Raw genomic sequence first — 26,596 nt, 5'->3', positions numbered from 1 at the left:
TGCGTAGCAATCTGAACCCATAAAGCATTTAGGAAGATTATCTCAAGAGCAATGAGAGTAAACTGACCTTTCTCATGTCAAATATAGGAAATTCTATTTTTTTATTTTTATTAATGTGCACAAAAAAGGTTACCAATCATGTGTAAAGTTGTGCATAACTTACAAACAGCTTTATGAAGTGCCCCCTAGGGTCATTCTCACTAGGTGTTAAAGTAATGAATGTAACTGTCTAGAAATAGGGGATTAGGTACGTGAGAGGGGTGTATCACATAGATCAAATAAAACCTCCCTATCCAGCTTAACATTTGAACTTGACTAATGGAAGGTAATTCATGGTAATTGGACTTTAGGAAGTGCAAATAAAGATTGCAGACTCTATGACCGTTAATAGAGGTGTCTTAATAGATGTCATACCTTTTTATTCTCCACAACATCCCTTGACGATGAGTAGTATGGTGCAGTTATAATAATTTAATAATTGAGGATATCTTTCTTATGTGTCAAATAACTTGAAACAATACAAGTCTGCTGGGAACAGAACCAATGAAGCAATTGAATGTGTCGATGTTGATGTGTATAGTAATGTAAGATTGTTAAAAGGATCGCTTTCATCACCAGTAAATACCAATACCAACCCCACCCCAAGTAAAAAAACATAAATAAAGACAGGTTGTAAGAACTTGCTATGATTAGTAAGCATGAAATATTTAGAATATGTCAATTTTTTGTATGTATTTTTTAAAGAAAACCTGCCTTTATTAATAATGAAACTAGAGGGGGGGGGGAGGTGGAGAGAGAAAAATATGAATAGCGATATTGGTCAATTTGAGAAATCAAAAACATGTGCTTCATGTCATCCATGATTACTAACCAGAAATATTTTTTGTTTAAAAACAACATGAGCTGTGGAAATGAGATTAAGTTGGTCATGATGAGACTATTAGCACGTAATTATCACGTCACTTGATTCTGGACCGAGGCCATTGATTCAATGACACAAGATCCATTTAATAGTTTTATCAAGGAGGCAATAGGGAAAGAACTCTGTCATAATTCAATCAGTGTTTGTTGTCCTGCTTTTGAGTGCTCTATTGCCCTGCTTTTACAACGGAACCCTGAGCCCTTGCCATGGAAGCAATAGATAATTTGTGGTAGACTTTTAACTGGGGGCATCCTGTGTGGAGTCGTGGTGGTAGAGCTCCCTCGTGTGGGGTCAGATGGTGAGGTTTTGTGCAGGGGAACGCAAACCCTGCCTGCATCGGTGAATGACTCACCCGGAGTGCACTTGTAACCACACGCGACGGTTAACTGGTGAATATCAGACCAGACAGCTCAAGCTTCGGCCTAGGATGCAGAGCTAACGAGTGCTGCGCAGCCATCGAGGGACGCTCGGATGTGATCGCCACCTCAGGACTCCCATGTTTCCTCTCTCTCTCGGACTCATGCATGATCCGCTGTGTTGTGTGCGGCTTAATAAAGACAACGACTAGGGGGAGGAGGGGAAAAAATAGCAGAATAGCAAGGGGAATTTGTCACCTGTCCTTGAGTTCTCTGGCTGGGACGTTGCGCCCGGTATTGGCATATCGATGAGAGAGTGTGCGTGTACGTGCCCACATATCTGCTGGCCTTGGTGCGTGTATAGGACGTATGGCCAGCGGGCTGAGATGCAGACTCTGGAAGACGAGGGATCGGTGGGTTGTGGACAGGCCACCTATTACCAGACCCAGGCTTTTGGCCGCTGGATCGCCAAGTGCGGCAACGCCACCATGAATTTCTTAATGGGATTATTCCAGCGCGGTTCCTACTACATTCCACATGATGAGGATTACTGCATCAGTAGAAAAAGTGAATATCTATTCCTTCTATAATATTCTGGTTTTGTGATGATTGATGATGGTAAATGGAATTAAGCCTTGAGGATTTCTTGAGTAATGTATGCATGACAGAAGTACATGTATGAAAAGGTAGAAGACAAGTAAAGGTAAAGTATGGAACATTTCTTTACATTTAGCCGGAAATGGTAACATAAATCAGACATTCTATTCGATCTTACGAAATTCTTAGTTCATGAATGTTTCAGTAAGTTGTAGTACTATTGCGGAAATGGTCATAATTCCCATGAGTTATGATTAGTCAGTACATATAAAACTTAGAACATGAGATGAAATTTCTATGAGTATAAGAAAACTGAAAAAGGAAGATGTTTGTTGCTTCAAATAATAGTGTAATGAAGTCATTTTTACAGCTATAATCAATTGAATGCATGTATTTGATGCACTAAAGTGTTTCTTTCATTAAGGAAGTTTCATATGGGCATTGGATGTATTAGTTAAAAAAATTCACATGCGAGATAATGATTAGGTATTTATATGCCATGGGTTGAAGCTAGGAATATGGCCAATGTGGGGATACTTTCTTCAATGCTGTTTTCAAGGAATTTGGATCATTGAATTGATATATTTTTAAAACAGATATTTGTAAAATTATGAATTTATGATTCAGAGATGATGCAAGAAGTACATTTTAAGAGATATTCTTTAGAAGGGGTTTTATAAAAAAAAAGCAATGGAAATAACTTTTCTTTACATTTTATAAGGTTTAAAAATATTATCTTCAACTCTTTCATTGGGAGTAGATTATAATTTGCGGATCCTAGAATTGTGGAAAGGCACTTTATTGTAATGCAAGTTACATCAATTAATCAGCAGAAATTATTGTAATGTAGGTTACATCAATTAATCAGCAGAAATTATTGTAATGCAAGTTACATCAATTAATCAGCAGAAATTATCATAATGCAAGTTCCATCAATTAATCGGCTAACTCAAGGTTCTATCAGTAGACATTCCTCAGCCTGAGTTTCAGGGCTCAATTAAGGAGAATGAAACAGTGATTTTCCTGTGTGAGGCAACCTATGTATTATGCAGTGCACGTTGCATAATATTCATTTCTCATAAAATTCTTTTCATCCTTGGTATTGGACAACACCTGTTACTGATAAGGAACCTGAATTAATTGTTTCAAATGTAACATGAATGCTGAAGACACTGGCTTTAAAATGAAACTCATGACAAATTTGCCAATGAATTCATTGTATATATCTCTAACAAAATCAAATTCATCCAGCTTGGAAGATGTGAAGTGTGAACGCTGTTCAGTCTCTTTAGCTGCATGTTTTCCTGAGTGAATCACGCGTTAAGGTTAGACCCGTTTGATCGATGGTTGGCCAAATTTAGCAAACATGGATAGAGAGAAAGAAAAAAATGCATCCTAGTCATCAGACGGTTGCAGTCTCTAGGGTGAGGAACAGAAGAGAGTTTTTCTTGAAGTTGGTAGGAACATGACTTTTTGAACTTGCTGAAGCCAGGGTACCTGAGAGTCACTGCCGTGACTCAAGATTCATGGAAAATGAATTGTATTTGTATATACACCATTTTCGCTTTAGGCATTAAGTCGCTGGAAATGCTGCAGTATCTGATATGCATATGAGATTACTGTATTTCTCTTTCTCTTGTTACTTCTGCAATGCTTCTTGAAAGTTTCAAGATGCCTTCCCTTGTTTTGATGTGTTGACACTGCAGGAAAATTTTTTGATTTTCCCCGCAAATAACACCTTACTCTCATAAGCTGCAAAATAGCCTCTGGATGTAGCTGTAAGGTTAAAACAAAATTTAATTTGAAATTACTAGTATAATTGTAACTTAACAATCTACATACACATTTGCCTTCATTTTTCTTGGTTTGGCACAATATGCCTCACACTCTTCTTTTCCATTGATGTCCATGGGAATATACATGCAGTTCCCCTTTTCCTCTGTTTATTCTTCAGTCTTTGGGGTCAGATGAAGACTAAGTAAACACTAATTGCAATTAAGCGTTGGTCATGGTTGGCCCGGTTGTCTCAAAATAGCTTCTTAACCAGTCCAAGCTGAGGTCAACCACAAAATTTCTTCTGAGCGTAATCAATTCCCCTGATGTCACCCATGATGATGATGCTGATGATGATGAGTCAAGGTTGACTCTACATCAGATAAAACTTAGTGAAACACCTTGTCAGTAATTTTCACCAACAAATTTGCCCTTGACCAATCAGATGCATGGATTTCAGTAGCTTATAACAGTTGTCAGTGACTATCTGTAACAAGAAGCTTCATGAATGCCCCCTTCATACGTTGATGACCGGTAGGTTGACCCACCTCTCTCTTGAAGGTCCATGATTGACTGGAGTGTATGGATATCCTGGTGGAGCAGGTGTTCTGTAGATTAAGACGTGGGCGAAGGGGAAGTCTACACCCTTTGACCCTAGTCTGCTGGGCAAACCCTTCACTCGAGTTAAGGGTCTGAATGTGCAGCCTACTCATGCCTTGTGTACTGAAGGCTCTCTCGCTTGGAACAGCAAGTTTTGTATGTGCTATTCTTTGCGTGGAGGCACACTTGTTGATCAAAGTTCCAATCAGGGTCTGTGCCTGCAGACTACTTTGACCCATGCCTTTTTCATTCATTTCATTTATTGTATTTGTTAAAACAGATAATCACTTGTTTATTTCCCATTTTTGCGATGTGGCACTTCTCTATTCATATCACTTCTGATGCATTTACTCAATGACCTCTAACCCATGGGAGTGATTAATTCATACAAACTCAATGTAAATAAATTATTTTGTGTTTTCAAAATGAATTTTAACTGTGCAAAATAGCTTTCATATAGGGTTTCGAGTTTTTGTGAATTATGTTATTCAAGTAGGAAGGACTTGACATTATTAGAACAACTCCATTCAAGACTTTTAACAGAAGTATTAACCTTGATCAAGTTTGAGCAAGCCTTTGTCTCCTTATGAATAAGCTGAGATATATTTGTTTATGATTGAGACGGTGCTAATTGACCAACTTTGAGGTGTCCAGACATGTTATGAAGGGAAGGAAGTAGTTTTCATTTGCTATTTGAGAAGTTGCAACTGTTGATTGCTCCAGCCGCTAGCCCAAATGCTGTCATCTGTCACTGCTCCTGCCTTCATAGTGCCTTTGATATCAGTGGCATTTGTACAGTTACATATGACTTCGGTTGTGAGCTGTTCATTAATACTTACAATATTATTCTTCTTTCTATAAGTATTAAACCAAAAGTTATGCTTGTGCTTTTATGGAGTGCCAGTTGTCAATTTATTCACCAAAAATAAATAATTTAGATTGTGCTGTGAAAATTTAGAAACGAAAGTAAAATGAAACACAGTATAATAAATCTTTAATTAAACAAATTTGAAAATGCATAAATCTTTCTTAAACCATTCATTTCTTGAATCTCTATAATATGCTTAAGATCTTTTCTAATAATGTGTATGTATCTGGTTAGGTGAAGGCATTATTTTGATAATTAGCACTATATTAAACTGATAAAGCTTGTAAGAAAGAGGGTCAGTCATCTGATTTTTATTTCAGGGTAGCTGATTTCAGGAAATACTATATATAGTTACCCTTAATTCAATCCATTCAAAGTCCTAGATGGCAAGATTTTCTTATTAATAGTGCTCTTTGCATGATGTAAAAATATTTTCTATTAAAAAAATGAAGGTCAAATTAAGTTATGGTATACAATATTTAAGGGTGAATGTACTTCGTGAATAGGGGTTTAAGCTCATATTCTTGTATTCTATTTCTGCAATGGAGATCATGTATTTCTTCATTTAGTTATCTTGCATTGTCATCTTTGTTAGTACTATTGACAAATTTAGCCATCAGAAGGTCCCAAGTCTTCTTTATGCTATTGGTTGATATTCCACTGCTGCATCAATGTCATTAATGAAAAGGTTGATAGTTTGATGGCAGTGGTTTGTATTCCCCTAGTGTCACTATAACACATTAATGAAAGAATCACTAGTTACTTCGATGCATTGTTTGGTATCCCACTGCTATTAGTAATGAATGAGTATCATTTGGGAAAATCACTCAAAATTATCCCACCGCTGCCACCATAACTGTAAGGGTAATGTCAGTAATGAGAGTGTACTAGTTACCTCAATGGTATTTGTCGGTACCCTGCTTCGCAAGGTTCTACGAGACAACATCCACTGTAACCACCTTGTTAATAATGAGATGATTACAAGTTCTTGATGGCATTGTCTAATATTGCACCAGTGCCACCATCTTAGTAATGAAACAGTTAATAGTTACTTTGATGGCATGGGTTCATTTTCCCCTGCTGCTTCCAGGCTAGCAATGAAAATGACACTAGTCATTTTGATAGCATGTGTTGACACCCCACTATTGTCACCTTATTAGCAATGAAAGAGTTACCTGTCATTGCAATAGCCTAGATTTGATCCTACCACACCCACCATGTCAGTAGTTTGTTGATTGCACTTCTGAAATACACTCTTAAATTAAAAAAAAAGTTGCTGGCACAAGAATAGATCACCTTGCTTTTCTATTTTTCATCTTTTCCACCCTAATTAAGGCTATTTTAATGTACCCAAGGATATCAGATTTAAGGAAGTTAACATAAAGTATTAGAAAAATCTGTGCCAGTATGAAAGTATGGGACAACATGTTCCAAGAATTCTACAATGTTTGATATACTTTTTGAAGTTTTCCCCTTTTCTGAATTTGGAATCTTTCAGTATAATGCAGAGATCTTGCAAAAGCTGGATTCCCTTTCTCTCCCCCCCCCCCCCTCTCTCCCAATCTCCATTTTGCCTTCATAAATCGGTTAAACCACAAAGAATCGAATATGGCTACCATCCAACTTTTGAAACAAACCCAAACATGACAGCAGTATCCTTTAAATAGTAACTAGATATCAACAGATAAAGAAGCTTTAGAAAAATGTTTTGTCTCAATATTTTTCAGGAAACTGTCTATTTCCGCCAGTTTGACTTCTGTGTTAGGAGACGCCATGCTAAACCAGTGTGTGATATCTTTCCAAAGAGATACTTTGGTGACCATTATCATTTGTACTTTAAGGGTTATTTCATTGGAGCTTAAATTAATCTCAAAGCTTTATCCTAATTTTCAGGCACCTAAAATTTGAATGAGGCTCCAGATATTTTAAACTAAAATGGACATTATATGCTTTCTGAAATTAAGAGATATATAAGGATGATCCTGTCCATAAGGTTATGCTGTTTATATATCCAGCAAATATTATTCTTTCCTTTATGTTGTGAAGTTATTCTGAGTAGTTATCAGAATGAGTTTGGACGTTGTCTTAACTTACAGATAAAACCTCACTTTTTAAATTTTCAGTAATGGATCTTTTGATTGTAATTGTATGAAGTTAAACTTATGCTATTTAATTTTTTTTTATGAGGGGGCTTATATTTTTCCAAGTTAGATCTTGACGGGATTTGATGATATTTTCAAAGAAAATAGGAGCCCCAACATACTTGTACTCCTAACACACAATGAAACATTCTAAATCTTCTTCATTTTCCCATTAGATTATCAAATGAATACGTTGTGTTTTGTAATTTAAAAGTTTGTTAGACTTATGCTTCTGTCTGTTATCTACCATCAAAGGTTTTGCTTAATCAGATTTTGTGAAAATTTGACAGCATTTTAAGGGACAGGGATGTTCCTCCAGAGATGTAAGCAAAAGGAAGAATACAATCTTTTCTTATAATCAGTTCCCTTTAAATGTAATTTAGAAGAGCTAGTGCATCTTGTTCAGTCCTTGCCTTCACATTCTTGCCAAGTCAGATCATGAGACAATTTAATGTTTTCAATCTAAGCAAGAGGAAACTGCAATCGCGAGCTATGTTCAGCGATCATGGAAGTAGTCAATGGAAAAGGGGATCTCCAGGGATCCTGTATTAAGCTTCACGTGAGCTTCTGCAGTCTTTTATCGCCAGGCAGGCTAACTTTCTAAAAATGTCTCGGCTTTTGTTTGGATGCCTAAATGTTACCCCCTTGAGAAATGTTGTGTGAGCAGCACATGAATATATCATAGGAATGTTTTGAATTTTTCCTTCAGGAACGTGTCTCTTTTCACCTTTACATGTTTTGATTTTTTTACTTCAGGAAATAAATCCCTTTTGGCTTTAGTTTATATCTTAAAAATGGCTATATTCTGGCAAAGTCCCCCCCCCCCAACCAACAAACAAACATACAAAACCACTCCCACAATATACTTTTTTTTATTTAATGTTTTTCATGTCTGAGTTATTCTAAAACTTATAGAAACCAAATGAAATAAAAAGAGGTGTAAATATTGAGGAATTTATCAAATTTTCTTGAAAAAATATGATAAGGGTTATAGTACATAACAACCAATATTGTTTAATCTTAATGCAAGGGAAAATTTGGGATGAGTCTATCAGTATTTCATCCAGCACAATAACACATACTAGTCATTTTCAAAGCTAGTTGTTACTTCCAAACACTGAATGAAATACCTCCCTGGTCTTGTGTTATGTTTATAAAAACCTTGCACTTGAACAATCAATCAGTTACAAGTATATAACACTGCATTTCCTCCTCCTTGAAGCTATTAGGTGATATGGTCACACTTCAAGGTATGAAATGTCGGCTAGCTTCACTGCGCAACTGAATGACATGTTAATGCTGGTCATGACTGAAGCAAGATATCAGTCTTGACCATGCATGCCTCCATGTGAAATTCCCATTTCCCTCAAGATATTTTGTCACCCAGTCTGTTGCCTATTTGAGGTCATCAAGTCCTATTAAATACTGGCTACCCGAACCATCGATCTGCTCTCTTGAGTTTGTTCGGGAAATTGGTCTGGGTTTAATTGAACTTTCAGATATCTCAATGTTTTTGCTTAAACTGGGAAGTACCAAAATAGAAATAATTTCACCTGCAATTTATTGAACCTGTGTGTAAGATTAAGAGGTGATGATATGACCTACATATCAGGATCATACTCTACATGCAGCTTTCAAATGCTGTATATTATATCAGTCTATTACGTTTCATTTTACGTCAAAAAAATCCATCCTGCAATCCTTAGACTTGTACAAAATATATATCATGTTCAAGTTTGCATGTCTGCTGAATTTTATTATGTGTTTACAAAAAGAATTCTGTAATTTCTGATATACTTTTCTATGGTACAAATTCACCCATCATATCTATCATAGAAAGGTTTTGCACATTTCCTTTGTGTGCACTTTGTTTTTGAGGGGGGGGGGCATTTGGTTTTCATTAGAATCTATTGCTCTTTGTTATGTTTGAAAATGGTTTGGTTTTGCTCAATCTAACAATGCATTTGAGTGTTTTACTTACAATATAGTTTTGCATGAATTATACTCTGATCTTGTTGCTCTGTTACTCTGCTGCTACTCTCCTTACCTATACTGAATTAAGCATGGTTAGTAGTTGATAGTTATATCGTTGTTGAGGTTGCAAGACCACATATTTCAAATTAATGGGGAAATTTCCTTTTTTATGACATAATCGATAATCTTGTCAGATGAGGTTTTGTCAAAATCCCAGATCTCTATCAAAATAATAATTTAAAAAAAGATGAAGTCACATTGCCATGTCAAAGGGAAGACCATCTAATCTGTTACAGTGTTGTTTTTGGCACCTTTGTTTTTTACAATCCTAAACATTTAGCCTTATTTGGATGCAAGATTTTGTCACACAAAGGCAATGTTTTACTTATTATTCCAGAGCTCTTTGCACTTTTTCAAATTGTTCTTTAAGACATTCAACTAAACCCCTCAAAAAAAGTTTGGAAATCTGTGTTTGGCCATTAATTTCTCCCAACTCCCAATTTCACACAATGCATATCTTACATCATTCAAAAGATCATTTAATTTTCTAAAAAATGAAAACATGCCTGTTATGATCATGCCGTCACGAAAAGAGTAGGATTCAAAAGTGTTGGATGAGGTCTGAATTGAAAAGCTGCAAAACGAGCAACAAAAGTTTGGAAATCTGACTTTGGCCATTAATTTCTCCCAACTCCCAGTTTTACACAATGTATATTTTACATCATTCAAAAGATCATTTAATTCTCTTTAAAATGAGATCATGCCATCACGAAAAGAGCAGGATTCAAAAGTGTTGGATGAGGTCTGAACTGAAAAGCTGCAAAACAAGCAGAAATAGTCATGAAGGGTCAATACAGAACATGATTCTTTTGTCTGTGTCAACATGGTCAATACAGATGAAAATCCATTCAAATCAAGCCCCTGCTTTATGGTTCTGTGAGATAACATGGTTTAAGTCGTGGTTTGAAATACCCATGCATGTTTGTTTGTTTGTTATGTGTTTGCTTGTGCAGAGGTGTGTTTGATTCCATGTTAATGTTGATGTTAAGGTGCATGAGAATAATTAAAAGAAACCGCTGAGAAATTCACTCATCACCACTGAAAAAAAAAAGTGACATTCAATATTGTGTCATTTTGCAACTTTTGACCTTGCCCCATATTTCAAGGCACTGCACCTCCATGTGAACGATAATCACATCATGTAGGGTATCATTTTAAAGAAAATTAAATTATATTAATTACACATTGATATTTACTAGAACCGATGTGGAATTATCGATCAAAGTCAAAACAAACCACTGAGAAACTCACTCATCACCAAGGAAAAAAGAACAGTGACCTCCAATATTGTGTCATTTTGCAACTTTTGAATTTTGACCTTGCCCCACATTTCAAGGCACAGCACCTCCATGTGAACCATAATCATATCATGTAGGGTATCATTTTAAAGAAAATTAAATGTTCTATTCATTGATATTAATTACACATTGATATTTAATAAAATCGAGGAGGGAGTATCGATCAAAGTCAGATTTCCAAACTTTTTTTGAGGAGTTTATTTCTCTTATTATTGTTTCAATATTTCAACTTTTCTGTTATCATTGTTTCTTTTTTTATCACAGGCATGGAGCAGTCCGCCTTCAAGTCCATATCCATCGACCACCTTGATGATGCTGATGATGCTATAGTTGGTGCTATCACCTTTGCAAACAATGCTGCCGTTGACAAGCGCATGAGCAAGAGCAGCGACTCTCTATCAGGAGGACTCACGCAAAGGAGATCACGGTCGACGAGTCTAGGGGAGAAAGACGCAGAGTATGTGTTTAGATTGTAAAATTTGATGAAAAAGTATTGGGGAACAGTTTCAAGCTGTTTTAGCCCATTTTTTATTTGTGTAATTGTAAACCTTTTACATATACTAATTTGATTTACAAGGTTTTATCTACCATTTTCATTTTTCTTTTCAATATCCAAATTATTCAAGGTTAATGTATATGTCATTTTATGGGAAAGATGAAGACAGAAAATTTTGAGCTTTCAAACTATTTTATGATAGGTGGAATTTCATTAGATAAATGATCCACTCCAAAGGATTTGGTCTTCAAGTTCCCTCAATATTTATTGTAATAGAAGAAAAACCCAGCTGAAACATCGTGGTGGACTGTTTATTTCTTATTCCTTCACTGCAATATTTTTTCCTTGTTTCATTTTTCACTTGATCTCTGTTTTCTTGAAGTGCTAATTTCTTATGAATCATAGATTTGTCGTGGGTGGATGACTTGATAACAGGGATTCAATGAGTACAGAGAACTCCAATGCTATTTCCTGTTGGAAAATATACAATTCTATTTACCCTGACATTCTGTTTCAAAATAACTAATACCAATGGTGCCTACATATTTTCTTTAGTCAAGGCTCTCTCTCTCTTTCTTGTATCTGCTTTACTTTGAAAGTGATCTTTAAACATATACGTCATCATAGACTTTTTTTTATAATTTTAAGATGACCTCCAGCAATGCAAATGTCATTACGACCTTGTACTTATGGGATTTCAAGTTTCATCTACTGTAGGGTATAATCAGTGGGAATTCAATCTAACCATGACTTTTAGAGTTGAATATTAAAGACTCATGTAAATTCATAAATTTGACAATGACCTGGTTATTGAAGATTGGATAGTACAATGTAGGTGTTTTCAAAGAACTGTTGACAGGAAGGAGTACTTATTCTTGAATATATCACATAATTATAAGCAATATGTTTTTCTTTTAAATCCTGCAAAATGTCACAGAAGTGAAGTACTGAATGAAAAGACAAGATTAATACGCACTCTTAAATATCTGTTGTTTCTAAAAGATTTCTTCCAGGTTCTGTGATTATTGATTTATTGCTGTCAGAATCTTGAAAATTTGGAAACGTCAATTCATAGCACTGCAATGAACTTCATAACAAAGACTGTTTGCACAAAGTACCCTCAATTTTTTTTTAGAAAAGGCTGTCACTATCTCTAAAGCCCTATTTCCCACTCTTCACCGTGGTGAGGTAAATGGGAACCCATTAGGAAGAATCTCACAAATGATTGTGGGCCTATTACAATAACCATGCTTAAGTTATAATAATATGCAGCACTTTTAGAAATTTTTTTTTATTATGTTTAATATTATCATCTTTATTATACAGTGTTTATCAAAAGATTTTACACTTATAAAAATCCTGTAAACTTATACATTTGTAATATCCTGAAGATTTTTCCATATTTTAACATTGGTACATATCCATTTAAGCAAATGACGGTATAACTGTCAACATTATTTTCGCTTGAGTGAGCACCACTTACTTTTGAAAAGTTAGTGAAAAATGATTTGCACAGAACTATGAAATAGTTTGTTTTTTTAATGCAAATAAAAGTAGACCTTAATCATGAAGAACATGTGGAATTTAGCTAGTAAAATTGTTTTGAAGATATCTTTTACCTTTTTTAACTTGTTTCCTTGCCCAAAACACTTCGAAGAGTACATTGCACCCCACCCCACTCCCCCACACACCGAGGCCATTGTGACATTATTTGCTTTACACTGAGCTGTGATTTACATGAAATGGCTTAGGCTTGATTTTTATTTTTGTTAATCATTGTCAAGCTTGGGAAAAGTGTGGAGAAACAAGTATTACCGGTAAATAAAAAATGAAATGTAAACCCACTTTAAAGGATAAAAACTTAGTGAAAAATGCTGGAGTTATGTCCTCAGATCCAGCTGGCACAAAAAGGGTAAAGGTTGTGCTTACTAAGTGTTGAAATTTCAATTTGGGTGGAAAAATTGTTACAAAATGCTTGAATGGTTTTATTTCAATTGACTAAAAGTGCAAGGGAAATGTATGAGAAATGTTTCGCTCAGTAAATTTGATTTCGCCCTTTCCCCTTGACACAGCGTGTAAAAAAGCATTTCTGCACAAACTGATTTCTGCGAGCTTTACAAAAATGGACAGTGCTCACTCAAGTGTAACATTCTTTTAAAACTTATACTTTCATTGGATAGATGAGACCCAAACACAAGAATATATGTGAAAAAATTACCCACATGTTTTATTTTTTTGAATTCCCAGGGCTTTTTCAAAGTGTAAACACTTTTTTTTTTATATGCACTGTAGTATTCAAATTTGAGTGAGGGAGGGGGGGGGGGCAAAGTTTGAGATGAATGACATGAAGGATAATTGCTTGAGCAGGGTGAAGGTTTGAGAATTATATTTCCGTTATCTGTAAATTCATCTTTTACAGGGGAAATTCGATTAAATACATAACTATGGTGTCAGGTGGGAAAGAGGTGATTTCCACACAAGATCTTTCTTTCCAGATTAATTAGTTGAAGTCATGTAAAATCTTTACTTAAAATTTTCAAGTAATTTAATTCAAACCCAACATCCTGGGTAATACATGTTGATGCAAAAGGCAGTTGAAGCCAAATAACTGAACTTAAAATTTACTTTGCCTCATATCATATCTGAAAATGGGAATCTTCAGATTTGTAAACTTACTTTTTTGCAGTTTGATATTTTGGTACCAAAATACTTACTCCAACCTACAGATTCTGAAAATCATAAGCCTAGTTGATTTAACTTAATGCCTATAAGCAAAATAACACGTCACCACCTCAAGGAAGACAACTTTGATTTCTAAAATATAACCTGAAGTTAAGTTAAAACCTTCTGTTTGTTGGAAATTATTTTCTCAAAATCACTCATTTTTAGTAAAGGCCTCTCAGTTGTCAACTCTCATTATTTTTATGCTTTTTATGCTTAACTTGCAAGTCATTATCAATTCTCATATATGATAATTCGAGCCTTTTTTACTGTCTTCTTATCTTTGAGCATGCATTGACATGTTCATGTACATACAAGTAATTTACACCACCTTTGCAGCTGTTCCCAAGCAGTTTGCCACTCAAGATAGCTTCGTTTGTGAATTAAGATGTCAATTAAGACACCCTCACTGTTCTCTGTAAATCCTCCTCACAGACGACTCCTCTTTGATGCGAATATTCAACTTCGCTGCATCTTTTACAAATCATTTGAAAGGTTAAATTATCAATTATGTGTCATATTTGCTGAACCAAGTGAGGAACTATTGCCAGAACCTGATCAGTTTGGATCTAATTAGCCTATTACTGCTTAATTTCTGATTAGTAGTGCTGTAATGATAGAACATGTGCTTCAAATGTTAAATACGATGTATTGAATAAGAATGCTAATGCTCCTATTGCCTTTATGAAGAAATTTAAGATCATGTTGAAAATTATTTTCTTATCACTTGCGCACATGTGTAGTCTAATAGAGTTAGAAAAGTCTGTGTGTCAGAGAAAGTAGAAGTATAAGTTAACTGAGAGGAAAGCAGTTGGAATGTTTTATTTGTTCTTTTAAGTTTTATTTTACTTTCCTCGACTGCTTTCTTGTAGTCTATATTTCTTCATCTGTTTGTCACTGTTCTTTTGTATGAGTAATTATTTCACCCTTTTTTCCTTCAACTTCTTTACAATGGTTTGCTTTATTTCTGTTGCCCAATATTTTTTTCTTATTTTACTTTCCCTTTCTGAAAATTTTCTTTCTCATGTTTCCCTTCTTCATTCCACTGCTGAGTCGAACTTCTTTCCTCCCCTTCTAGGGCATCTAATTTACAGTTTATATGCATTATGGAATTTAATGATTTAATTTATTTTAGCTGTTGTGAATTAACCTCCCTGGAATACAGGAATGTCTTCAAATGATTGACTAATTGCTCAAGACAGAAAGAAGTGGAAGGAGAAGGTGTCACAATGGCACAGGATTCTGCAACCCTCTCCTCAGAGGAAAAAATTCTAAATTGAATAAATGATGATCATGATATATGCTCAGTTAAGACCTCTCAATTTACCAAAAATATTCTTCTTATCTGCATTTCACACACTTTGACGTAAAAACCTTCAAACTTCCAGGAGTCGAGGCATGCATGTAGATCTTCATTCATTAACAAGATCTGCGTATTCTGTTTAATTTCATATGTCCCAGGCTATTAGTGTTCATTCGCCAAAGCAATACATTTGGTGGTTTAAATATAGAATACGAGGTGTTTGTAATCAATTTGTAGCACCCATATTTGACTCAACCTGGATTTGTCATGTAAAGCAGTAGTCTTGCTTCAAGGATGATACTCCCCACTGTGAATCAAAAATTGATTTAAGACTCAGGATATGATTTGGAGAGGCAAATTCGAAAGTAAAATGTAACCTGTCTTTCTTCAAGTCATGATTATTTAAGAGTAAAGTCCAGACATTAGAAATGAGGAAAAATCTTTGTTTTTTCTTTATTTTCAATCTTGAAGCTAGACTATAAACAACCTGGAAAAGATGCTCAAAAGATCCCCTATACATCCATGTTTATCCTGATAGGAAGGAAGAAATTATTCCCTCTGTGATTAAGACCCAATTCTGTTTGTTTTAGTAAAACTGATACTACTATTGATTGTTTGCAACCCTGAGTATACTGTAGATCAAGAAATGTGTATGCACCCTTTTTCTCCCCTTTCCCTCTGTATCTGTCTCTCAATTTCTTCCTTTTGTTCTCCATTCTATTTATTCTATTAATCTTCCCCCCCCCCTTTCCCTTTCTTTTCTCTCTCACTCTTTATCTCATCTTCTTTTTGCTTCTCACCAATGTCTTTATATTTTGCTCTCTTGCACTGATTTGATTCTATGTAGAGCTGAAAGATCTTTTTTATTCTGTTTACATTTTTTTTTTTTTTTCTAAGATTTCATTGTAACTTCATAATCCTCATATGAATAATTTCCAAATCTATACTGTAGTGCATTTGTGATTTGAAAATAATTACTTTCTTTCTTCTCTTGTTTGTTTTCTTTAACAGCAGTGCGTATGAAGAAGGACCTTCAGCAACATCAGCTCGGACAAAGAGTGAACTTGAAGTTGAACTCAGAAGACTGACACATCAATTAAATATGGTAAGGAAAGATGTGTTCCATGATTTATCTATTTTTTCAATGTCAATGCCATATTAGAAATAGGCATTTAAAGCAAGAGATTGTGAATCATTCATTGTTTAGTGTGGATGTATAAAAGAGGAAATATAGAAAGACAATATTTCTATTGACTTGAACTTGCTAAAAAGTCTGAAGTTCAACAAACTTGACTGAAATTACTCTTCAAAGGTGACTGTGAAAAAAGCTTTGACTGAGGCAAATTATAACTTGCATTACTTTATGCATGGTTGATTGAAAGAGAATTGGCATGAAAAATACTGAATCAGTTGTCAATATGAGAAAATTAAGCATTATATTGATAGAGGTTGTCTTCATCTCTCTCAAATTTAAACAACATAATGATATTCTTACGAATGTTCTAAGAAGGTGCATACATAATGAAGATGTTAGGAAATGATATATTATCTTTCTTCAAACACACATGAATGTACCATGCCAGGCCTTAATCCATCACCACCCACGTTCAAAATAGATCTAACATCATCTGGCGATGATCATTCTGGATTAGGATAACATTATCTCTATTGGGCTGTTGGCAAGCGTTAAGATGGGATTGAAACGTAGAGGTGAGGTAGAACATGAACATGAGCCCTATGGGTGTGGGTGTGAAGGGAAACCCAGGGACAGACGGTGTCAGCATGACTAATGGCAAACAGTAACAAAGGGAAGACCCTGACGGGTGTGTTCACATTCCATGTCAAAGTATGATTTAAAGAATGTTTTGTAACGCCTCTTATGATTGATCGTACACTTAAACATCAAGGAAATAAAAGTAAATATGTAGAAAAAAACAATGGAAAGCGGAGAAAGAATTTATAGCTAGAAACACAATCATCGAACTAAGCATTCCAGTTTAAGATTCTTGTAGAATGGTTAGTCTGACAACAACAAGAACATCAACAAGAGTTTTACAATTTTCATATGCTAAAATGTCCTGTTTATTGACTGGTATATTGATTGGTATTTCACAGACCATGGACATTAATAAAAGGTAAATTTATCATATAGCAACTTGCCATGGAGGTTCAAGAGATGATAACTTACAGTTTTAATAATATCATTTTCTTAATCAGTGGGTAAAATAGTGCTGGGTATTGATGCTGTACAGTTAAGAAATAGGAAGGGGCTGTAAGATCAACAGGAAACACTCTCCATTCCATTAGGAATGACAATTCCAATTACCAGTCTCAAAATGATTTCTTTAAAAAAGAATAGATCAAAATGATAGGAATAAAAGTCAATAAGCTTTGATATGTACTTCCTCCAGTGAGTCTTCAGTACATTAAAAAAAAGCAGAACCAAAAGAAAAACTGATATTACATATTTTCTTAGACACTTTTGAAAGTTGGCATACTTGTTTTAATGTAGTTTCCAGCATTTCTAGACAAACTATATAACTTAGAACCCAGAAAATTAGGCAATAAAGCACAGAACAATAGGATTAGTGAAACAAATCTTTTGTTCTTGGTCTCCTAGTATATGAGTGTTGTAAGAAAATGCTAACTGTGCTGGTACCTTTTGGTTCATGTGGTAACTCTATAGGAATGAAAGAAATTGGCAGTGAATGGGTTAAAAATCACAAATGAAGTTTCGGAAGAGTACTCCATCTCAGACGATGTTTCCTGGACGCTGTAGATGTAAAGCAGGTGCGGGGAATGTCTGTTGCCATGGCGTTACTTGTACATTCCAGATGCTTTCCGAAAGTAGGGCTAGCTCTCACCTCGACAGGAAAAACACTCATCTTCTATGCCAATCATCCTCTCAGCTGCTAATAGGTTTAGGGAAGGGTTTTAATGATTTATGATTGCTCCACATTTCAAAATGGAAATGTGTTTTTCTGATGCAATCGGTTACATAAACATGGATATGTGTGTTGTTGAATTACAACCCTTCAATTTAGATATTCCCTAAAAGTGAAATGATCTGAAAAATGATATTACGAGTATAAAGCAAACTGTATTTATTATTATAGCTGCTGTATGGGACTAAATATAATATTTTAAGAGCAACAACAAATAACATGATCATCATCACCAAAATGCAGGTAGAATATTTTTTGTTTGTGGAGTCCTTGTTGTCACATGACCAGATAGTATCACGTTAGGTGACCTTTAGCAAACCTCTGGTGACGGAAATAGATGTAGACTGATTTACTCTACCTGATTGGAACAAAAATAGAGAGCGAAGGCTTTGTTGTGAGTGGGTGTATTCTTTGAAATCTGTACATGTAGGAATGATCATATTCAAGGACTTGGGTGTCCTGGGGCTTGTTGCCGAAAGAATTTCAATCAAATGCAACTACAAAAAAAAAAGCAAGACAACTTTGTTTTCAACCAATAAGAATCACATGCTCGGGGCTTGGATTGAGTTTTGCTTGAGTGCATCTCTTTCTGGACTCCAGAGACGGGTTGCATTAAAAAAAAAACTCTGGCAATTTTTTTACCAGAGTTTTTAATGTGTTAAATGTCAATGGCTTTTTTAAAATGTTTTTTTATGCAACAGACTCCAGATCAGGGAGAGGGGTTGTGGTTGTCTTTTAGTTGTTAGAAAAAATATAATAAACCGTTAATTTTCTCTTTGAAAATAGAATAGAGAATTTGAAAAAGAAATGAAAATACAAAATGTACAAATATTTACTTGGAGTCACACACTTACTCAAAGAAAGCTTAGACAGAAATATTCATTATATGTGTCCTTTTATATTTTTGAAGCATGACAAGGAGGGGGAAAAGATATTTCCGAATGGGGAATACTTTTGCCTATAATAAATTTTATTTTTATTGCAGCAAAGTGATAAATTACAGGGCTTAATCGTTATTTTACTAGGGCCTTTTTCAAAATATTTTGGGGGTAATTGCCCTTTGCCCTTTTGTATCTTTTTTATGCAGATGACCACTCAAATGAATCATTACAGACTTTATTTAATGAAAGAAAAAGCCTAATAATGAACCAGAATTCAAAAACATCATTTTAATTTAATTGAGGTCATTGAACTTGGTTCAGAATACTTGTAAGTTAACCCTTTGCGTGCGACGGGCTTCCACAGAAGCCCAGCGAGTTGTTCACTTAGCTACGACGGGCTTCTACAGAAGCCGATATTTTTTTGGTCTAATTCGATGAAGTTTTTCAGCTTTTTCGTAATTGTTATGTACTAAAACCTCTGCCATTATTTTCTTTATAAACCTATTTCGATAACAGAATGAAAAAAATATACAGCTACGTGGGAAAAATCCCGAAAATAGGAAATCATTTCAACTTTACCCGATTTTTTCGTTGGATTCAGACGGGGACGAATAAATTTGGTGACGAGCACGTACGCGCGCGCAAAAGGCCTGATCACGTGACATGTTCGGATCACGTGATTTGATCCATATCGTACACCAACATCTTTTCTGCAAGATCGTCACGTAATAAGCTACGCGTTTATTCACCATTTCCGTCTTATTATTTGTTTCATCAAGGAGATTTCACTCTAGAATAATATCTCCTCGGTTTCATCGATTGATTGTATTTTCAGAAAAACAGAAAAGCTTGTACGAGAGTAATGTCTTAGTACTTTGAGCTGATCTCGGTACACTTTTGAACTTTTTCACTCCCCATAATATAATCATCTCTCTTCTTCTCATTATTTTTGTCTACTATTCTGTAAAAAAAAAAAAGAGAAAATAAAGCAGTTTAGCGCACCATTCATCTTATGCTGTTTTCAAAAGGAAAACGTCCATGTTTTTCATGATATCCGCACTACCCGAACAAAAGAAGGTTAGGGCGGCCACTCAAACAAAATCCTTCCGAAAAGAGCAGGATACAGATGGTCAACGCCCCGAACAAAAGGAAGATTAGTGTTTATCGAGAGGATGACTTATTGAATGCTTTTCGTACTTAGCAATACAAAAAGCTTTTATGAATACTTTTTTTTATTTCGACCAACATACCGGAACTAAAAACAACAAACTTTGTCTCATTTACCAACAACTCGTAGGTGCTTATGACATCCGTCAGTGATTCAAAGCGCTTCCCCTTGGTGATGATGCATATAAGGATGAAAGAAGAACCATTTAGGGAAATTGTAGAAAAAAATGTTCAGATGTCACGGAGAACGAGAGAGAATGAGAGACAGAAAATAAAAGGGTTAATAGACAAGTGCGCTTTGCTAAAATCCATGAATATCCACTTAAACGAATAACAACATGACTTTATTTTTGGTTATAGATTACTAAAAAAAATCCCACAACGTTTGTTTGTCGCAACTCGGTCCTCAGACCCTTGTCAAACTGATGACTTTTTTTTTATTATTCTTGTTTGACATACCCCTTCCCCCTCCAGATAGAAATGTTCTGACCTGCACTCTAATATTGCTTGTTTGTCTCCTCTCTCCGATTTTCTGGGGTTTTTTTCGCCAATTTCTTATTTTTTATTTAACCGGCGAAAAGCGTGGTAGAAAAGATTCATTTAGAAAAAAATCCGACCCACCCGTTTTTGTTCCCGTTACTGCAAACAAACATTTGGGTCGCTTACCCTGGTTAGCATCAAAACTGAAATATCTTATTTCTTACATAAAAAAAACAGGGGCCGCTGAGCGTTTTTGATAATGGAGGGGTTGAGCCGATAGTTGGAGGGAGTGCACCGGCTAAAAGAAAAATTACAAATTTATATAGACTTCGGATTTTTTGTACATGTTTGCTGAAGGGGAGAGGACTGAAACTTCCTACCAACTCCGCCGCTTCTGTACTATTAGATTGAACGATTAAAACGATAGAGGCAAAAGTGAATTATATTATAATACTAATAATAATGATATGCAACATTTATATAGCAATTATAATACAAATGTTTCTAAGCGCTGCATACTATTACTATTATGATTTGTTTTAATGATTTATTTATTACCATGATTATTTCATGTGGTTTTGGTTGTGAAATCAAGGAGACACATAAAAAATAGAACAAAACGAAAGAACAAATAAAAAACACTTTTAATTGCAGATGTTATAATTTATTCAAGAAAAAATAATTTCTCTTACTTTTAGTAGTTGCTAGCATGGCTCTTTTTGAGGGAAAAGTAAAATAAAGAAAGAAACGTAGAAAGTGACAAGGAGAGAGTCGGGAGGTATGATTTCAGACTTACAATTTTAGTCACTCGTACTCGTGTAACTTTGAAATAATTTCAGGATATTACAAATCGAATACTGGTGCGCAAACTTCAGGAAGAAAATTATTTTACTATTACAATAGCTGCGTGGCAAACTGAATTAATTGAGACATATAATTAACGAAAAAAAATCTCTTAGGAATACTGCTTTTCATATTACGACAATAACATTTAAACAATGTAAATGTCTACTTGTTTATTGACAAACCATGCAGGCGCTTAAAAATGGCAAGAACGTTTTCTTCTTGAGCATGACAGCACTTTATAAAAAAAGAAATACTTCCCCTTTTTGTATACGTTTCCTGAAGGGGAGGGGGGGGGGTGGACTCCCGCCTCCTACCAACTCCAACACCCCTGTACTGTTTTAATTGAACGATTAAAAAGAAAGAGACAAAAAGTGATACAAATTTTTCATAATTTATTTATTAATTTTGTTTTCGATTGTGAAAAAAACCAGAGCGGTTAAAAAATGAATAAAATGGAGGAACATAATAAAACACTTTTAATTTAGATGTTACAATTTCATTAGATGAAAATAATTTACTTTCTCTCATTGTGACGAACAGTAGTCGGTAGCATGGTTATTTTGGAGGGAAAAAGAAGATAAGAAAAATGAAACGTAGAACGAGACGAGGAGAGCGTTGGGAGGTATGATTTCAGATCCTCTATATAATTTGAAACTTATTTACACCCTTCACTCTTTGAAATTGCAATGGAAAACATATCGAATACTGGTATGTAATCTTCAGGAACAAAATTGTTTTTTTTTAATACAAACCATAATTTATGAAAAGATACCAAAGACGATATTTAGTGAAACGTTGAGGCCACCCTCTTGAAGCCCCCAAAAAATCACAAAATAGTTTCGGACTTTCGTTGCGCGGCATCATCATCGCACTTGCAAGGGAAAATTCGCGCTTTTTTGTTCATTCTGGAAAATAAAGGTATATGGTATGCTGTGATTTCACCCAAAACGGATTATCGTTGTAATTATACACTTTGCAAATGATCTCTCTACAAGGAGGTAAAGAGACAATTCATGAGTAGCGGGACAATAGGCAATGAAAAAAAGCACTAGAGCAGACAACAAAGCGGTATCGATCGAACCCGACCTGTCCGCGCGTGCTGATTGCCCTTACGCATTTTTGTACACAGTGCCTATTGACTTGGGGGAAAACGAAGCTTTTACAAAATAACACGACTTTTTCCTCATAAATTTCTTAACTATTCTGTTGATTTGAGAAGCGAAATCTGTATTTCTAGAAAGAAAAATGTCTGATCTTTCATCTTTACATTTACTAAAAATCCTGAAAATACATCAGTTTGGCGCAATTAGCAATTGATTGGGAAAACACCGCCACAGATCCAAATACCAGCAATGTACCAAAACGGCTCCGCCGCAGGGAGAGGTATCGGGATTCACGGGTCCGCACGCAAAGGGTTAAATATAAGTCATCAAACTCGTTCATTTGACGTAAGCATCCGTCTCCCATTTCATGGCTTAGCCTTGTTTTGATGCAAAGAAAATAATTCACATCAGGTCAGAGACCTCTATATACTAGCAATAATTAGCAAGAAAACATTTGAGTTTAACTGTTTTTATAGGAACCTGTTCACATGATGTGATTATGTGGATTGTTTTGATTCTTAGGGTTTCCAAGCATGCTCTTAATTTCTTCAGCTATGGAGATTTTGACCAAAATTGATCTGTGTACAGATTAGCCCCCCAAATGCCCTAAAGAGTCCTTGAAATTCCCATAGGATCTAATATAAAGTGAAATACAATGTAGCAAAAAGCTCAAAAAGTCGTCTCGGAAAGGAGTTTTTTTTCCCTGGTGTACATGGTACCTGTTCATATCACTTTAAAACTGAAGTCCCCATTTTTCTGTGGTACATGGAAATGGTGATTTGAACATTAAATTGAAGAGGTGCCAAATCAGTTTATCCTCACTCCATTTCTCAGCCCAAACCTTAGTTAAAAAACCTAATACCAAACATCAGCCTCATTGATTCAATCAACAATAAAATCTTCTGTAAGTTACTTGCCAGGAAGTTAATTTTGGAAAAATTTGTGTGAACATAACATGAGAAGGGTTTTGTATATAGAGACATGTCAAGTGTTTGTCATGGATGTTATACACCAAACCCAGTGTGATGGTAGGGCTAGGAACGATTGATGAGTGATTGAGAGGAAATGACGCTTGGAGGAAGAGAGAACATGAGTGTCGTAGGATTAGAAAAAAGGAGGGCATGTAGTATTGGGGAAAGTATGTCAATAAGGTTCAGGATTTCATAGAATTTTCCCCTCAGTATTATTATTTTTGTTGTTGTTGAAATTATTGAGTAATATTTTAATAGCGATGAGTTAGTGCTTGGATGTCAAAATCTGTTTGTCTTTGACCTCACTGCTTTTGGGAATTACTGGAACAAGTAAAAGGGTTACGAGTCTTTGGGATTTAGTATAAACTTTTACAGAATGAGTACTAGTACTTTCTGTTGAACCAAACATATCTCAGATAGGTAATTGAAAATTCTTGCCAAAATGTAGATTTAATGCTTTCTGTTTGTATTTATCAACTCTCTAATTATCGTGCATTAATTCTTATTATTTTTAGTTTTTTTTTAAACAATGAATTCCTTTGTTTTATAGTGCTAACAAGTTTATCAAGGTTGCTCAATTTCTCCAGGAATAATATGAAGGATGGCAAAACAACAATAGTTTGGCAGCTGTATACAGGCAGTTGTTTAATTAATTGAGGCGTTTGTAGGTTAACGTTTACCAGAACAATATCGTTTGTTGGCATGTATGTAGACTTTTTAATGCAGCTCACTTTAAGGTTTTTAGACTTTTTAATGTAGCTCACTTTAAGGTTGACAAAGTAAACAAACTTTGCACTAATTCATTAAGTGTAAATGAGTGTAGAATTTTTAGTATGTTTTGGATGTGTTATGAATTCACAAGGTAAAACACAACAATGCAAAAACACTATGTCAAATATAAAAGTAAGTTGTAAATGATAAGGATTAACGTTTGTATGGAGACCAAAATTTGGGTTTCCCTCAAATATTTCTCCTTTAAAATATGTGTAAAAGGTACCTGTCAATGAATTCCACCTGCTCATAAAGGCTATTTTTCTAAACATATCTAAGATGGTCTTTTCATTGTATTTTCATTTTAAAATACTCAATTTTTGCACATCTACCTCTCCCAAAATATGTTGACAGTACTACCCTGTCTCATTCAATAATATAAAGCTATTCAGATATCAGAATTGAAAGAGACAGATAAATGAATGACATACACATTTAAAGTCACTGTCAAGGATGAATCTAGACCAGTTGACCTGTTAGATAGTACTAAAATTGGTTTAACAGTTGTCATTTCACATTCTGTATCTGGGATATCTTTGTCATGATTAATTAGATGTTTTATAGACAGCTCCACCACTTGTTTTATTCAATTATGGGGCATCTTGTCATGAAAAAACTATTACTGTCTAAAAATATCTGTGACTTGAGTCTTCAGATATCTGCATCATTCACCAATGTAAACTAAAGTTCCTGTAAAGAGTTGTATGCCAATATTTTGTAGTTTAGTGGATAATCCTCTAGACATTAAGTATTGGGTTCACATCACACCTTAGCATCATATCCTTTAGCAAGGCAATCTATCTCCATTTGCCACTCTACCCAAGTGGAATAGCAAACTACCAGTTGCAGGGATTCAATCCTTGAAGTCCTTGTGCTTGAGAAGTGGCAACTGCACTGAATCCTAATTTAGTTCAGCACCTTAGGTTCATGGGAAATTTCTTTGACACTGTCCATCAAATACTGCAGGGGTGTAGTTCATTATCACAAGTTTATGACCGATTGTCAAGAGTGACAGCTCTACAAGATCATTTAATCAGTGTTTATAATCACTGAGGGTAGGACACACTGGGCTTGGAAGTGCTTAGATTTCCATGTATGGGGTTAAAAAGAGAAAAGCAGGGGAAATGACTGAAAGTGCTCTAAAGATCCTTTTAGTGGACATCTAATTCTTCGATGGTATCCATTTCGTGAAAGTCGGAAAGGGACAATTACATGATTCACATGGTGTTCAGCAGCATCACTTGCCATGTATGTTTTACTCATCACATCTTTAAATAAATGAAAATGTTGTGAAAGTAGGGCGAATCAAAAGTAGAAGGGTTGTCCTCAAAGATAGACAAAAGCATCTTACAAGGCGATGACAAGCAGAATCAACACCTCCATGTGACCGTGGAGTTGCCATGAGGATTGAAGAGCTCCTATTGTCTTAGATCCCATCTGTTCTTGTCTTACATATATGTCTGGACCTGTTAAGAACTACTCATCACTCTCTCCCTGTTAGTCCCCATTGGTAATCTCTTCACTAATCCTTCATCCCATGTGCCTGTGTTCCCCTGTTTATCCCCATGTCTGGATAACGAGGGTAAGTCGGGAAGGCCAAAGAGCTTAAATGTTTAGTCCAGAGGCGTAAGGGATGATCCAGAAATGCGGAAGCTCTGGAACATTTCAGGAAAGATGTCTTAGAAATGTGAAATGTTACTTTTTTATGTTGGTGAATTCGAAATGTTGTCAATCAGCAATGCTTGAGCACCAAATCTGTGTCAGCCAATGCTGTTCGAAAATAAAGGCCCTACATACATTTCCAGTATAATCCATAGATTTATTGCAAAGAAGGTTTTCGGGTCATCATACTGTATTTATATACCTGGTCTTTTTGTAATGGAGTGATGAATATCTTATTCTGTGATTTTTTTTCCTTCCTCTACTTGCAAACACTTTGATGAAATGAAGAGAATGCCATTTTCATGGTGCCATTTCACACTGTCTGAGAATATTATATTAAACTAAGTAAGATACTATACAGAGGATTTACATCTTGTCATTCTTTTAATTTTGGCTAAGAGCAAAGTCTATGATAGTCATAAGCTGCGTGTATATAATGATAGTACAAGAAAATAAATAAATGGTTGAGCTACAGTGTGTGACAAACATTCAGTATGGCATCACTTGGCTAGATCCCAATTCTTAACAGTGCTTGGAGCTCTGAAAATAGATATTTACTGGTAATTGAATACAAAGCAACATTGTTTCTTTATGAATTGCTCTTAATAGTAAGAGAGAAATTTTGGGGAATATATTTAAACAAAATCATTTGGAAATTTTG

General features: G+C 35.1%; 1 protein-coding gene across 1 annotated transcript; it reads left to right on the top strand.

The window, feature by feature from the left end:
* The first annotated feature begins 1,334 nt into the window (after positions 1–1,334).
* Positions 1,335–21,568, top strand: LOC129264655 (uncharacterized). Its single transcript, XM_054902570.2, has 3 exons — positions 1,335–1,845; positions 10,854–11,046; positions 16,121–21,568. Exons 1-3 carry the CDS (start codon positions 1,587–1,589, stop codon positions 16,269–16,271), a joined length of 603 nt encoding a protein of 200 aa, XP_054758545.2. The 5' UTR covers positions 1,335–1,586; the 3' UTR covers positions 16,272–21,568.
* Positions 21,569–26,596: the final 5,028 nt, after the last annotated feature.

This window comes from Lytechinus pictus, chromosome 7 (genome assembly GCF_037042905.1).
Source record: "Lytechinus pictus isolate F3 Inbred chromosome 7, Lp3.0, whole genome shotgun sequence".
Taxonomy (NCBI): Eukaryota; Metazoa; Echinodermata; class Echinoidea; order Temnopleuroida; family Toxopneustidae; genus Lytechinus; species Lytechinus pictus.
The sequence above is the reverse complement of the archived record's forward strand: the minus strand, read 5'-3'. Positions and strand labels throughout refer to the sequence as shown.

Coding starts and splice junctions, on each gene's coding strand:
- LOC129264655 (XM_054902570.2), top strand. CDS start 1,587: ATGAGAGAGTGTGCGTGTACGTGCCCACATATCTGCTGGCCTTGGTGC. Junction 1,846..10,853: donor TTACTGCATCAGTAGAAAAA/GTGAATATCTAT, acceptor TTTTTATCACAG/GCATGGAGCAGTCCGCCTTC. Junction 11,047..16,120: donor CTAGGGGAGAAAGACGCAGA/GTATGTGTTTAG, acceptor TTTCTTTAACAG/CAGTGCGTATGAAGAAGGAC.